General features: G+C 44.0%; 1 protein-coding gene across 5 annotated transcripts in view; it reads left to right on the top strand.

The window, feature by feature from the left end:
• The window catches only part of anks1b (ankyrin repeat and sterile alpha motif domain containing 1B), a 262,310-nt gene that overhangs the window by 148,854 nt on the left and 97,191 nt on the right, over positions 1 to 16,265 (top strand). For all 5 annotated transcript variants that reach the window (XM_031758546.2, XM_039600939.1, XM_031758542.2 and 2 more), the window contains one exon: positions 4,602 to 4,738. In XM_031758546.2, coding sequence (XP_031614406.2) covers positions 4,602 to 4,738 — 137 coding nt within the window. The remainder of the gene's footprint in view (positions 1 to 4,601; positions 4,739 to 16,265) is intronic.

The following is a 16,265-nucleotide window of genomic DNA, read 5'->3' as shown; positions in this document are numbered from 1 at the left end:
GATGCTGTGTCGCTTTCCCCCTGCAGGACAGATGTGCCGGCGTGATTGTGTGGCTCCACGTCTGCAGCCAGACTGTTGAAAAATCAAAATCAAAATAGGATGGATGATGGCAGCAATTTCTAAACCAGGATCAGACATTTTTGGTTTTAAAGCTGCTTCACAATAGAGCTGTAAAACTGGTAATTGATAAGCTTGCTGGAGTATAGAGAAAATCTTCCATGAAAAGAAATACAGCTCTTTCATTTATTTATTTAGTATTTAAGGACTTCAGGGAGTTTTAGTTGCGCCTCGAAATGGTCTCTTATGAGGTTTACTTCTTTGCAAATCGTGTTTCTCTCTGTTGCTCGATTATTGTTCCTGCTAGCATTTTCTCAGTGTTTATGATTTCTTCTCTAATGAACCTCATTTTTTTGTGTTACCGTGAAAACTGGACCTACTTGCTGTTTTTCTGTATTCTTGTTAAAATGCTGTTTGGTAGATTTTTGAAAAATCCATGTTATTAAATATCAATAAACAATATGCAGTTAGGTGCATAAGTTTTTTTTGTTTTTTAGCAAATTTGCCTCTGTACACCATCACAGTGGGTTTTAAATCAAACAAAAAACAGTGCTTCATTTTTAGAAACTTAAAATAATTTTTATGACTGACTGATAAGCAGTTGTGCGGCAAGGTGAGGCCTGCTCTATAATTTTACGACAGACTGAACTGATAAAAGATCTGGAGTTGAGTCCAAGTGTATTTGCTTTTGGTAGCTTTTTACTGGATACAAGGCCCAGAGAGATGTTGATAAGAGTGAGAGGCCATCATTTTCAATCAGAGAGATGTGAAGTGGCTCAACCCACAGCGTGGATATAATGCAACATGGTAGATCTTATGTTAAAGCGTGAGCTCGTATTACTGTCAGTGGAACTGGTTTACTAGTATTTACTGATGATCTGACTGCTGATAGAAGTACCGGTAGCTGGATGAAATGTCAGATTTAGCCAAATGGATAATGACCTAAAATGTACTGAAAAAGGATCCCAAGAATTTCTGAGAATATATAAGAAATTATATATTCTTTCTGTGTGGTTGTTAAATGTTGACTTAAAAACAGGTGGCAACAGTGTTTGTCAGGGGGTTGGGAAGCTCATCTTGTAACCGGAAGGTTGCCGGATTGATCCCCAGCTCTGTCTGTCTCGGTCCTTGTGTCCTTGGGCAAGACACTTCACCTACCGCCTACTGGTGTTGGCCAGAGGGGCCGATGGCACGATATGGCAGCCTCGCTGCTGTCAGTCTGCCCCAGGGCAGCTGTGGCTACAGAAGCTGCTTTGAGGGTCTTGAAAAGTGCTATATAAATAATAATAATATATAAATAATATAAATTATTATTATAGGGTAGAAGCTACATTTGATACACCAGACACCGTATCTTCTGTATTTTATTTCTTCTCTATTTGGCTCACATTTTTAGGCTGATTTCAACCTTTTAGACTGAATATTGTTCCACCACGAATGTCTTCAGGGATCTAATGCATCTGCTGCTATCCTTTTTTTCTTATGGCACTCACAAAGGTTAGCATGTTCTTTTTAATTATTAATAAATTCTGTTATAATCAGTAACAAAAAATGGTGAGTTTACTTTCAATTACAGTAAAAAAAAAAAAAAAAACCTGAATACAACTTTTCTTTATCCTTTTCAAATAATTTGGTACCTCTTCTTGCTTTTTTTTTTCCACATGAAGATTAGAATTCCTCCTCTGCAGGCTGACATCCTGGTAAATGTAAAGTAAAGGCGTTTGTCGCTCATTAAATAACAGGACGCTGTATGTGTCATTATGCAAAACATCAGCAGCAGCCCCACATTTCTCCCTTTTTTATACATTTGTTCTTTTTGAATAGGTGAAGACGATTTGTGGGAGTTGTGAAAAATCACACCATCAATGACATCCAAGTTGAAACAACAACAGGGAGCACTCCTTTTATTTCACTTTCCATTTGAGATGAGCTAAGTGGTCGATCATATTTGGACCTGCCACATAATTAAAAGTTATGCGATGATCTGGTAAGAATGCAGTGTTCTGCTGGGAAACTGTGGGTCTGGACATTCATATCAAAGTTACCCACCTTAACATTGTTGCAGCCCAAGCAGATGGCAGCACTCTCCCTACATAGGAGCAAAAATAATCAATCTGCAGAACTAATTAATTCATCCAGGATGCACAGGAACAAGCCTGAAACACTACCAGTGGTCCAATGCCAGATGCCACAGGACACCCCCACAGAGCTGCTGGCCCATTTTGGGACATGCTAGAGCTCTATTGGTGGCACAAGGGGGGGGTGGGGGGGCGTACATACACATAGTAGGCACGTGGTTTTAATGTTGTCGCTTTAGTTAAGAAACAATCCCTGGACATCAGATGAAATATATAATTCTGTTCTTAGTGCTGTTGTGTCGGTGTGTACATGTATGCACACTTGTGAGGTAATAGTCCCGGCTGGGTCTCACACTGTAATTGGATGATATTCTGGCATCTGATAGAGTCCGTGTAGGCAGGTGGTAACTGACAGAAAACATCTAGCGTGTGTGTGTGTGTGTCTGATGACAATATTGCGAGAAAGCTGTGTTAGTCTGGGTATTGTGTCTCTTCCAGTTGATTAAGACAAATGCTTTCTCCCACTGAAAGTTAATTCAGTCGACTTCAGCACTTCTCTCTTCTTACTTCCTTTCTTGTCTTTTTCTTTTCCTTTTTCGTCCCCTCTTCTCTGCTAAAGGATCACGCACTGGGGAAATTAGCTCAGATACTCTGTAATCAACTGCACACACTGAGTGTGTGTATAGAAAACTGAGATAGACATCAAACTGCTCTGGACAGCAGTCACGTTTTCCTGCTGTGGTTATTGCTGAAGCTTGTAAAATTACAAACTGGCACTCACCTCTCTTTGGTTCTCTTCAGTGATAAAACAACTGTGACTACCAGATCACTGTTATGCGGAAGTACTGTACATAATATGACACATTAGCCATTTTGCTGAACTCTCATGTGTTTCTTCTTTTTTCCTTTTTACCAAATTGGAGAAAGGAGCTTATCAATGGTAAACGTATAAGTAGTTGACGCAGATTCCTAGAAACTCCTTGCTTAAAATAACTTATTGTGACTACAAATAGTTTTGGTATAAATATTCTGCAAAACGACTGCATTTCCATCAGTCTCAGCTGTACCTTGTGTTTAGCGGGAACTAGAAAATGCTAACACGCTATTACACCACCTACGTTTTGTTTCCTACATAAACTATTTTGCTGTCTATACTGCTTCACGCTGCCAACCGATATAATCTGAAAAGACTGGCTAAGCTCTTACCTGTATTTTCTAAAGACTGAAAACAGAGCACTGGGGTGATGCGATAATCTAGTTTGCTTTGTTAAGAGCATTTACATCCATCACGCATAACATTATGACCACTTACAAGTGAAGTGAATGACACTGATTCTCTTCATCGTGGCACCTGTCGGTGGGCGGGATATATTAGGTAGCAAATGAACATTTTGTCCTCCAAGTTGATGTGTTAGGAGCAGGAAAAATGGGCAAGATTAAGGATTTGGGAGAGTCTGACAAGGGCCAAATTGTGATGGCTAGACGACTGGGTCAGAACTTATGATGCGTTTCCAGTCTGCAGAGGTCATTATCCATCAAAAGTGGTCAAAGGAGGGAACAGTGGTGAACCAGCGACAGGGTCATGGGCAGCCAAGGTTCATTGATGCATGCATGGCGTTAGGGTTGGCGTGTGTGGTCAGATCCAACAGATGAGCTATTTTAGGTCAAATTGCCTAAAAATCTAATGCTGTTTCTGATAGAAAGCTGACAGAAAAAGCAGTGCATTGCTGTTTGTTGGTATGGGGCTGCATAGCCGCAGACTAATCAGGGTGCTCATGCAGATCACTGTCGCCAACAATGGGCACATGAGCATCAGAGTTGGATGGGAAAAGGTAGCCTGGTCTGATGATTCACGTTTTCTTTTACATCACGTGGAAGGCCGGGTGCATTGCTTACCTGGGGAATACCTGGAACCATGATGCACTATGGGAAGAAGGCAAGTCGGTGTGATACTCCGGGAACTGCTCTGCCGGGAAACCTTGGGTCCTGTCATTCACGTGGATGCCAGTTTGATCAAGCATCTGTGCAATGAGCTGGACAAACAATTCCGATCCACACACAACTTACAGGACTTAAAGGATTTGTTGCTAACTTCTTTGTGCCAGATACCACAGCACACCTTCAGTGGTCTAGTGGAGTCCATGCCTCAATGGGTAAAGATGGTTTTGTCAGTTAAAGGTGACCCAACAATATTAGGCAGGTGCACATAATGCTATGCCTGTATATCGCAATACTTTGACTGGCTGTTGTTAAATGTCTGTCCCATAATACTGCATTTATTCTGTGTTATTTTGTTCCTCAACTTTAACTGTGACTGTGTTTACATGCAAGTTTAAATCCAAACACATCTGCTCACAGAAATGGTCTTTAGACTCCGTCCTCCTGTGGATGATAAAGGGGGCAAAAAGGGCAAATCTTCCCCCTCTTCTTTCTACTTGTCTCTCACTCTTTCTCTCTCCCTCCAAGGTCACTTGTCCCATGTAACGGTGAGTGAGGGGGAGCACGGTAACCATGGCAACTGCTCAACAGGACCCACACCAGACTGCTCGCCCCCCTCCCCTGACACAGCCCTGAAGAGCATCGAGAGAGTCATCCGCCCACAGGTGAACACACAAACACTGACAGAAAGACAGACAGACACACACACACACACACACTAATGAATGCGTTGTAGAAGCACCTGATGCATTATTGAACATCAGAGCATCCACCCACAAGTAGCTTAAACACCTGCACCCACACACACACACACACACGCGCGCGCGCACACACACACACACACACACACACACACACACACACACACACACACACACACACACACACACACACACACACACACACACACACACACACAATGGTAAACATCTCTCTCTGTTTCTGATTGTCTCTCTGTTTCGTTTCATCTACCTTCCTCTCTCTGTTCCTGTTTATAGTAGTTTAGATTATCTAAAATTTCCATTATGTTTGTGCTTATAAGCATCATATTCTGGTAGCAAAAACCCAGACGGTCCTTTGAAACCAGGGTTGGAAAGTTTGACTGTGTTTGCTGCATTTCTGTGAAAGATGCTCCTGTTCTGGTCATAATGTGATTTAATTTCCATTCTCAGTGTCTTTTTTTGGTCTAATTTTAGAATATTTTCTTAAGTCACAAAACCTGCTGGAAGTCTAGCCTGCGGGGGCACGTTTTGCACTGCAGGTATAAAAACATCAAGTTTTTTGTATTTGAACAAACAGCTTTGTAAGACACGTCTCTGCTGTGTCATCTGTGAACCTCCACACTGACATAATTGGGTGCGATTGAGAGATTGTGGTCTGCTTTCACTTTCACCTTTCACCAGTGTCTACATGCACCGAACAACCGTCGCATGCAGCTGGGTTGTGCGTTGACTGCGGTCAGAATGCGCACCAGTAGCTTGCCAGTCACTGCATTATTTAGCAGATTATTCCCACTGGCGCATTACATTAATATGATTTTAAAATTCAGATTTTATTTAATTTGTCTCCGTGAATCGCTACCTTATCGTGGTGGAGGGGTTTGTGTGTCACAGGGATCCCAGGGGCTATGTTGTCTGGGGGCTTTTGCTCCCTGGTAGGGTCTCCCATGGCAAATTGGTCCTGGGTGAGGGACCAGACAAAGAGCGATTCAGAAGACCCGTATGAAAAGAACATCGAGGGAACAGTTTACCCTGCCGGGATAGGGTTACCGGGGGCTCCGCCCTGGAGCCAGGCCCGGGAGGGTGCCCGAGGGCGGCGTCTGGTGGCGGGCCTTAGTCCATGGGGCCCGGCCGGGCACAGCCCGAAGAGGAGACATGGGCCCATCCTCCCGCAGGCCCACCACCCGCAGGAGGCGCCATAGGGGTCGGGTGCAATGTGTGTCGGGCGGCGGCCAGGAGCGGAGGCCCTGGCGGACCGATCCCCGGCTGCCAAGACTGGCAATAGGGACATGGAATGTCACCTCTCTGGTGGGGAAGGAGCCTGAGTTAGTGCGTGAGGTTGAGAAGTACCGGCTAGATATAGTCGGGCTCACCTCACGCATGGCTTGGGCTCTGGAACTAGTCTCCTGAGAGGGGCTGGACTCTGTCTCAGTCTGGAGTTGCCCCTGGTGAGAGGCGGCGGGCTGGGGTGGGTATTCTAATATCCCCCCGGCTTGCTGCCGGTACGTTGGGGTTTTTCCCAGTGGATGAGAGGGTTTGTTCCCTGCGCCTCAGGGTCGGGGAACGGGTCCTGACTGTCATCTGCGCTTATGCGCCCGAGTAGCAGTTCAGAGTACCCAGCCTTCTTAGAGTCCCTGGGGGTGCTGGAAGGTGCCCCACCTGGAGACTCTGTTGTCCTACTGGGAGACTTCAATGCTCACGTGGGTAGCGACAGCGAGACCTGAGGGGCGTGATTGGGAGGAACGGCCTCCCTGATCTGAACCCAGTGGTGTTTTGTTATTGGACTTCTGTGCAAATCACAGTTTGGCCATAACGAACACCTTGTTCGAACATAAGAGTGTCCATAAGTGCACGTGGCACCAGGATGCTCTAGGCCGCAGGTCGATGATCGATTTTGTAATCGTATCACCAGACTTGCGACCATATGTTCTGGACACTCGGGTAAAGAGAGGGGCTGAGCTGTCAACTGATCACCACCTGGTGGTGAGTTGGATCAGGTGGCGGGAGGACGCTGGACAGACCCGGTGCACCTAAACGCGTAGTGAGGGTGTGCTGGGGGCGTCTAGCAGAGGCCCCAGTCCGCGAGATCTTCAACGCACACCTCCGGCAGAGCTTCAACAACATTCCGAGGGAGACGGGGACATTGAGTCCGAATGGACCATGTTCAGCGTCTCCATTGCCCAGCTGCTGCATTGAGCTGCGGCCGCAAGGTGGTTGGTGCCTGCCGTGGTGGTAATCCCGAACCAAATGGTGGACACCAGAGGTGAAGGGAGCCACCAGGCTGAAGAAGGAGTCCTATCGGGCTTGGTTAGCCTGTGGGACTCCAGAGGCAGCTGACAGGTATCGACAGGCCAAGCGGAATGCGGCTCGGGCAGTGGCTGAAGCAAAAACTTGGGTGTGGGAGGAGTTCGGAGAGGCCATGGAAAAAGACTTTCGGACTGCCTCGAAGAGATTCTGGCAAACCGTCAGGCGTCTCAGGAGGGGAAAGCGGTGCTCTACCTGCACTGTGTATAGTGCTGGCGGTGCGCTGCTGACGTCGACTGAGAAAATTGTCAGGCGGTGGAAGGAATACTGAGGACCTCCTTAATCCCACTGACACGTCTTCCGAGGAGGAAGCAGAGTCTGGGGATGAGGGAATGACCCGCCAATTTCTGGGGTCGAGGTCACTGAGGCAGTTAAACAACTCCTCGGTGGCAGAGCCCCTGGTGTTGATGAGGTCCGCCCGAGTTCCTGAAGGCTCTGGACGTTGTAGGGCTGTCCTGGTTGACACGCCTCTACAATGTTGCGTGGAGATCAGGGGCAGTACCCTGGACTGGCAGACCGGGGTGGTGGTCCCCATCTTTAAGAGGGGAGACCGGAGGTGTGTTCCAACTACAGGGGATCACACTCCTCAGCCTCCCTGGGAAAGTCTATGCCAGGGTGCTGGAAAGGAGAGTTCGTCCGTTAGTCGAACCTCGGATACAGGAGGAACAATGCGGTTTTCGTCCTGGTCGCGGAACACTGGACCAGCTCTTTATCCTCTCGAGGATACTTGAGGGTGCATGGGAGTTTGCCCAACCAGTCTACATGTGTTTTGTGGACTTGGAGAAGGCATTCGACCGTGTCCCTCGGGGTGTCCTGTGGGAGGTGTTGCGGGAGTGTGGGGTGTCTGGCCCACTGCTACGGGCCATTCGATCCCTATACAACCGTTGTAAGAGTTTGGTTCGCATTGCCGGCAATAAGTCGGACTTGTTTCCGGTGGGTGATGGGCTCCGCCAGGGCTGCCCTTTATCACCGATTCTGTTCATAATTTTATGGACAGGATTTCTAGGCGCAGCCAAGTGGCGGAGGGCTTCCACTTCGGTGGCCTCAGAATCTCATCTCTGCTTTTGCGGATGATGTGGTTCTGATGGCTTCATCGGTGGGGCCTCCAGCTCGCACTGGAGCAGTTCGCAGCCGAGTGTGAAGCAGCAGGAATGAGGATCAGCACCTCCAAATCTGAGGCCATGGTTCTCAGCCGGAAAAGGGTGGAGTGCCCACTCCGGGTCGGGATGAGTTCCTGCCCCAAGTGGAGGAGTTCAAGTATCTCGGGGTCTTGTTCGCGAGTGATGGGAGAAGGGAGCCGGAGATCGACAGGCGGATTGGTGCTGCGGCTGCAGTGATGCGGACGCTGCACCGGTCCGTCGTGGTGAAAAGGGAGCTGAGTGTAAAAGCGAAGCTCTCAATTTACCGGTCGATCTACGTCCCGACCCTCACCTATGGCCACGAGCTGTGGGTAGTGACCGAAAGAACGAGATCGCGGATACAAGCGGCAGAAATGAGCTTCCTCCGAAGGGTGGCTGGCCTCTCCCTTAGAGATAGGGTGAGAAGTTCGGCCATCCGGGAGGGGCTCAGAGTAGAGCCGCTGCTCCTCCACATCGAAAGGAGCCAGTTGAGGTGGTTCGGGCATCTGACAAGGATGCCCCTGGGCGCCTCCTGGGTGAGGTGTTCGGGCATGTCCCACGGGAGGAGGCCCAGGGGCAGACCCAGGACGCGCTGGAGAGATTATATCTCTCGGCTGGCCTGGGAACGCCTTGGTGTTCCCCGGATGAGCTGGAGGAGGTGGCTGGGGAGAGGGAGGTCTGGGCTTCTCTGCTTAGGCTGCTGCCCCCGCGACCCGACTTCGGATAAAGCGGATGAGGATGGATGGATGGATGGATGTCTCGCTCTCATTGAGGCACCAGTGTGCATGAGCTTAAATGCGTACTGACAGTTCACGCTTGCGCCTCTTTGAAATTAATGTGTGTGTAAGGACAGCTTACATTGATCCATTTGTCAGAAATGCTAGTTGTTCCCATCTCATCAGCTCCTTGTTTCACTGTGAGATTTTTGTCAATTACAGACTGCTCCATATTTGTCACATGTGTTTTTAAGGTTGTTTTTAGACATAAGCTAAAACAGTTAATTTGGTGAATGTATGTTATTCATATTTCTTCCTGTTTGCCCTGAAAAGATAGCTGGATGATTTAAAAAAGATGTGTTATGCCTTATTCCCAGTTTACTTGTAAATAGACTGGTTCTTATATAGTGCTTTTCTGTTCTACTTAAGCACCTAAAGGGCTTTTTTACGACATGTATTTTTAACCCATTCACACACAGATTCATGCAAGCACTTTTTTCTTAGTCTAAGTACATTTACACACACATTGACTCTCAGGAGCACTATCACTATCTTGCCTAAGGATGCTTTGGCATGCGGACCACCAACCTTCTAATTAGTAGATGATCTGCGCTGCCTCCTGAGCCACAGCCGGTCCTGTACAGCCTGCATCTGCCACACTATCTTCACTAACACAGGAAACTATATGATACATTGTTTGTGAAAAAAGGTCCCCTGATGAATAGGCCTATATTACTTTCTTTTCGTGCTGGGAGTTATATAAACTCCTTTTGTGTCACTGTCTCAGCAGCAGCTGTACCTGAATCTATGCAGCTTCACTGTTTATTTTTTAATGTTAATGGCACAGATGGTACAGCACTGATCACCTGCTGATTATATTGGAAAAATAATGATGAAGATTGCCGAAACACAAAAAGCAGTCGTTGCTAAACACAACGATCCTCATCTAGACATTTGTTTTTGTCATTGTAGCGAATCATTTGTTCACTATAATAAAGGTCTAATGAGATCTGGATGAAAAAGTCAAACCCAGACAGCCAGAAGTTGAAGTTCATCATCTACTGCTTAAGAAACAGAATCATTTATGGATATTTGTATGAAATTAAGTTTAAAAAAATGCTTCATTAGGGTTATTTCGGTGAAGGAACCTCCTGTGAGCCAAGTGAAGTGTGAAAGGAATGTGTATTAAATGTGTATCAGCATCATTATATCACAGATAGATGCTTTGCCTGCATTACAAAGCTTTCAAAACTTCACTTTCTGTGTACACCAGCAGCAGAATTGATTATTAATAATATGTCTCTGATCTTGAATAACTTCAAATCAACACTCGGCGATTCACACGCAACAGCAAATCAGGTTCATTAGAGACTTTGGATTAATTTATTCCTCGCTTTTTCGGTCACTGGGAAGATAGTATCAGACACCCGAGCGCAGCGCGAGCGTTTCGCACCTTGATAATTAAAGGCAGTTGTTTCTCAGTGAGCAGATGATGTGTGACATAACACTGAAGAAAATATTGAACTCATCTGCTTGTTTAGTGTAGTGTAGTAATTATCTTGTCAATGTTTTTCAAGATTTTCTTTGAATCAAGTGTTTCATTCTTGTTGAAGATTAAGACAGTCGTTTCTTTAATATCTGATATGTATAATGGCGTGAGATAAGTAGACCTTCTGACTCTCTGAATGGCCTTTACTCACCACAGCATCTTCTCTTCTTGCCTTGTTTTCTTCACCCACCCCCACCCATTATCATGGGTCTATCTTTGGCATGTTAACTAATGTGTGTAGAGGGATCACATGCGGCGCCCAGCGGGCCTCCTCTCGGCTTGAAGCGCACATAATCAAGGAGCACCAGAGTTCAATTTTATAGTGCTTAATTAATTCTCTAGAATTCATTTCATTTGATTTTAGTGCTCCCGCTGGCTATTTCAGCAGTACACACAAGCAAGCAAAAAGTTAGTGAACCCTCTGGAATTACCGTGATTTCTGCAATGATTACTCATATTATGTGGTCTAATCGTCATTTGACTTATGAGGTTAAAACAACCAAACACTGGTGCTTTTCATCTCTTTTCAGACTGATTAATCGCATTGTGCAGGCTGGAATAAGCAACAACATCCATTAGATGTTTCCTTTAGCTAATTATGAAATTTTCCAAAACAATAAGCATCTCAGTTAAGCTTAGGTCAGGAATCTGACCATTTAGTTATTTTTATTTGAAAAATGGAGGTCAGTGGATTATTGCATCTTCTTTTCTTTTCTTTTCTTTCTTCTGCACTGATATTCTCCCCTGGTACAGTTTGAAATTCACTTTTTCTCTCAGTATTTGCAAGGCGTCCAGGCCCTGAAGTAGAAAGCAGCCCAAAATCATGATGCTTCCTCCACCATGTTTCCTCAAAGCAGTGATAGTAGTTTTGTGTGATTTCCCTTTATTCTACTAAATTTTTTTGATTGTTGTTATTGAGACCAGGTGTTTCCTCTGTGGTGCTGACAGTATTCTTTCTTTCTAAATTGGAAACATAGATTTCAGTTTTGTTGCTACATTTGAGGGTTTTTTTTAACTTCTTGCAGGATTGTACTTTATTATGTAGGTTACATATTTGCAGTAAAATTACTTCTAGGCAGAGTAGTACTGTAGCACTTATGAATTTGCTCTCTTTGGGAAGGATTTGAGGATTAAGGAATGTGTAGGTCTTTAGAAATGCTTTTGTAATACACTGTTGTGTGCATCTCTGTAAGGTTTTTAATAAAATCCTGTGAATGTTATTGAGATATGACTCACACTGGCCACTCTTTGTCAAAAAGAGCAAATTTTGTGAGTAACCACACTTTAGGCACCTTTATTTACTGGGAAAGGCACCTCTCCAACACCTCCAGTCTCATCTCCTTAATTGGGACACCTGACTCCAAGCAGCTTTGGGGGAAACTGTAAGCACAGACGTCCTTTTGCTTTTTCTGACCTGCACCATCAGTGTCTACTCAGTGTGTTTGATAAAGACATGAAAACTCTGTGTTATTAGTTTGATCAGATTGTGTTTTAATAAACACTTACCAGCCACTTTATCAGGTGTTCGGCTGTTCATTATTGCAAATTAAATAATAATCAGCCATTCAAATGGCAGCAGCTCGATTCATTTAGGCAGATAGACGTGGTTAAGACAACCTGCTGAAGCCCAAACCTAGCTTTAGAATGGGCAAAAAAAGCGCTTTAAGTGACTTTGAATGATGCATGGTTATTGATGCTTGACAGGCTCATATGAGTATCTCAGAAACTGGCGATCAACTGATTTTCCCCCAAACAAGCATCTCTAGAGTTTAGAGACTGGTCCCAAAAAGAGAAAATATCCAGTGAGCGACAGTTCTCTGGGCAAAAATGGCTTATTGATGGCAGAGGTTGGAGTGCTTTGAGCTGGTAGGAAGGCAACAGTAATAAGGAAAAAACACATGAACACATGACACATCGAACCTTGAAGCAGAACAGCAGCAGAAGACCAGATCGGGTCCTGGTCCTGTGAGCTAAAAACAAGCAATTGAGGCTGCAGTTGGCTTAAAAAAATGGTCACTAGAAGGTAGTAAAAATGTTGCCAGGTCTGAGTTTTGATTTCTGATGTTTTGGTGTGCAGGATGTTTTCTTTGCACACTCTTGGCCCCTGATTTAGACTTCTATGGGAAGTCCATTTCATAAGTTAAGATGCAGCCAGAAATTCCTTTTAACCATACATCATATCGTTCCACGTGAACTGACATGCACCTCCTGAGAAATGTCGCTATATGTCCAATTGACGCAGCCAATGACTGAATAACACGGAAGTTTAAAGCATAAATTACGATGTAGACTTTCTAGAGAAGTCTTAATCTGGCAAGAACCAACTGAGCATAATTGACATCATGAAGAGTTAATAAACCGAGTACTCAGTGAGAGTTACTGAAAACAAGCAGTTTATCTCACCCTGATGGTGAGATTTTCTGCCGAACTGGCAACGTAACAATTGCAAAATGGTGCAAGATCAAGTGATTTGCTGCCACGGTCTCTTTTTGCAGTGTGCCATCCCCCGAAGACAAAAAACTCTCCAGTTCTGCTGCATTGACTCAAAGTGTATATTTTTGTTCTTTAAATACTTGTTTAAAAGAAGCTATTCAGCTCTTCGACTGGTAATACTGCTGCGGTCATAGACCCCTAGCCAGTCACTGAAAAACATATGTGATCACTTTGTAAATGGGGAAGGAGATCACAAAGACTATGCTGACTGATATCCACAGGCTTAATGTTCAGACCGTTTTCATTTCTTTTTCCTTTGCTACTTTTCCAAAACTGTCAGCTGGACATTTTAGATCTCCACAAGCTCTTGATCACAGACATGGCCAGATGGGATGTGGAACACAGAGGGGATGAGAGATGTAAAAAGGACAGAGATCCATGCATCATGGGGTTATCAGTTTTAAACCCACTGGCTCAGTGTCCTACTTTGCTGTGTGTGCGTATGTGTGTGTGTGCAAATTTTAATAACTGCTACTTGCCTACGAGAGCTTCTTGGTTATTGAGAACACATGACAGAACTCGTGTTTGTGCCCACAAAGGCTGAAGTTGGTATATTTAGCTGTAGTTGTACATGCCAAGCTGACAAATACACTCACTGGTCATTTTATTAGGTACACCTTGCTATCACCAGAACTGCCTTAATTCTTCTTGTCATGGATTCAACAAAGTGCCGGAAAGATTCTTCAGAGATTTTTAGTCCGTATTGATCCGTGATGTGAATCTCATCTTCCACCACATCCCAGAGATGCTCTGTTGTTTTGAGATGCAGGTGACTGTGGAGGACATTTGAGTCCAGTGGACTCATTGTGATGTTCAACAAACCATTTTGGTGAGGTCATGTGAAGTGTAGCCGTAGTTTTCTGTTCGTAGCTGATGGGTTTTCTCAGAGAACTGCTGCTCGCTCTTTTCTCTTTTTCAAACTATTCTTTGTAAACCATAGAGATGCTTGTGTGGGGAAATCCCAGTAGATCTGCCCTTTCTAAAAGAATCAGACCAGTATGGCAGGACGAACATGCTATGTTTAAAGTCCTCTTCCCCATTCTGGTTGTCTGATGGTCCGTTCTTGACCATGTGTACATTCCTAAATGCTCTAAAATGCTGCAATCTAAATGATATTTGGTATCAGCAGTGTGTTTTTCAGTGGAGAATTTCTAGTTCTAATATATGGAGATGTTTTGGTTGGAAGAGTCTCTGTAGGTTTTTTATTACACCTGCACAAAGTAAACATTATTCTATTCACTCTAGCTGTTGGAGAAAATGTGGGGCCCAAGGAATAAAACATTTCCACTTGTTTTGGTCATGCCCATTGATCAACACTTTTTGGGTATCGATTCATTCTGAGTTACAGATCATTTTTAGCATGCAACTTCCCTTTAATTGGGATGAACTTTTGTTTGGATATTTATACTCAGTGAATGTAGATAAAACGTCCAAGCTGTTGTATGGTATTCTGAGTCTGGCTGCCCGTAAGACTATTACGGGCAGAAATGGCTTAGTGTGAAAATTCCATCACTTAATGATTGGTATGAGATTGTTTATGGGATGTTTAAAATGGAAAGAATTACTTTCATTAATAGACTCCAATATGACATATTTAATGATATTTGGGATAAATGGAAACATTACATTTTGTCAAGGAGACCCGATTTTGTTTGAATCTCTGTAATTATGTATGCCATATTTCTGAATGGTTATGTGTATATATGTATATGTCACTATGTATGAGTGTATAGGCGAATACATATGTATGTAGGTATGTGTATGTATGACTAAGTATAGTGTGTGTATACACACTAGATGGTACACCCGTTTGTTTATTTTTGATTATTTGATTATTTTGGGTTATTTGTGCTCTTATAGGTTGTTTATTAAAAAATAAATAAATAAATAAAATGCTGCAATGGGATTGGCTGATTAGATATTTGTGTGAAACAGCTGAACGGGCATATCTATTACAGTGTCTGGTGAGTGTTTATTAAAACACAATCTCACTAAACTAATAACATAGACTTTATCCAACACACAGGGTAAAGTTGCAGGGTAAAATGAGGTTATAATAAAATGATACAGAACCAAGCATTAGCATTTGGAGACAGGGGACCTGTTTGTTAAAAGTCCTTAGAAGCAGTATGCTCGGGCTCTAATTTTGCTTTTGCTTACCTAATGTGAATGTCTGCAGTACTGGGATCTCTCTCTCATACACACACACTCACACCCACACAGAATATGTGGAAATACAGTATGCATTGCACACATTCAGATCTACCTACCCTGGATCTGTCACACTTCACCACTTCCCTGATTGAGCTTATAGCTACCCTGGCCACATGAAGACAGTCAAACACACTCAGAGAGTAGATTAAGCGAGCCAACTGCTTTCTGATGCTGAAGCATGGAGATAGTACTTTTCCCCCTTACAGAGGCTGAGAGGATGCACAGACGCACACAAAGTCCATAATAAAGGCGCCAAGTATGACAACGCTGTCACTCTGAAAACATCCACCAGAGCGTTCAGAAGGATGTCAGTCAAATCTCTGTGGATGATGTGCCTGTGTGGAAACTCGATGACTTACTGTACAGTCCCACCTTTCCAAATTATTGTAGTTAAAGTGCTCTTGAGCAAGGGACTTAAAGATCCTTATTGTAACTCAGTGGGGGAAAAGGGGTGTTGATTTTGGTGGTGGATAGTGGATTGTTTTGACCAGTCCGGAGCAAGTGCACCTAAATGTGATATGTGTAATTTTAACATCAGTGCAGAGTAATTTTGAGATGACAGCATAATTACAGTAAACAAACAGGACCATCACAGAAAAGACTGCCTGCCTCTGTTAGCACCAAAGACACACTTATAAACTGCCCTTTCGGGACAGATCTCATTGGAAATGTGAAAAGGTTAAAAACAGTGAAAACGTGTTGTTCTTCAGAACAAATGGAGGTAAAGTTCTCAGACATTATTATGATAGCAGATGATAAACCAACCAATCTATCCAGTAAAGAGATTGTCTTAAAGGCTTTTGTTGGTTTTAGCCTCAAATTTAATCACTCTTCTAAAACATGTAAAAGATTTAGTAGTACTATCAGCCCCACTGTGAATCAACACCTAGCTTTACAACTCCCATGCTCACTTAATTGTAGGCTTTCTGCTAGCTTGTGGCTTGTAAACAAGTAAACAAGGCAGGAAGTTTTATGCAGTGTGTCTTTTGGTTTTTTTGGTGGTGGGGGTCTCTCTGGTCTCTGCCAACAAAGTAGCATGATATCCATTTTTAAAGTGTTGTTTGCACACCAAGGTGTAC

This window comes from Oreochromis aureus, linkage group 17, assembly GCF_013358895.1.
Source record: "Oreochromis aureus strain Israel breed Guangdong linkage group 17, ZZ_aureus, whole genome shotgun sequence".
Classification (NCBI taxonomy): Eukaryota; Metazoa; Chordata; class Actinopteri; order Cichliformes; family Cichlidae; genus Oreochromis; species Oreochromis aureus.
The sequence above is the reverse complement of the archived record's forward strand: the minus strand, read 5'-3'. Positions and strand labels throughout refer to the sequence as shown.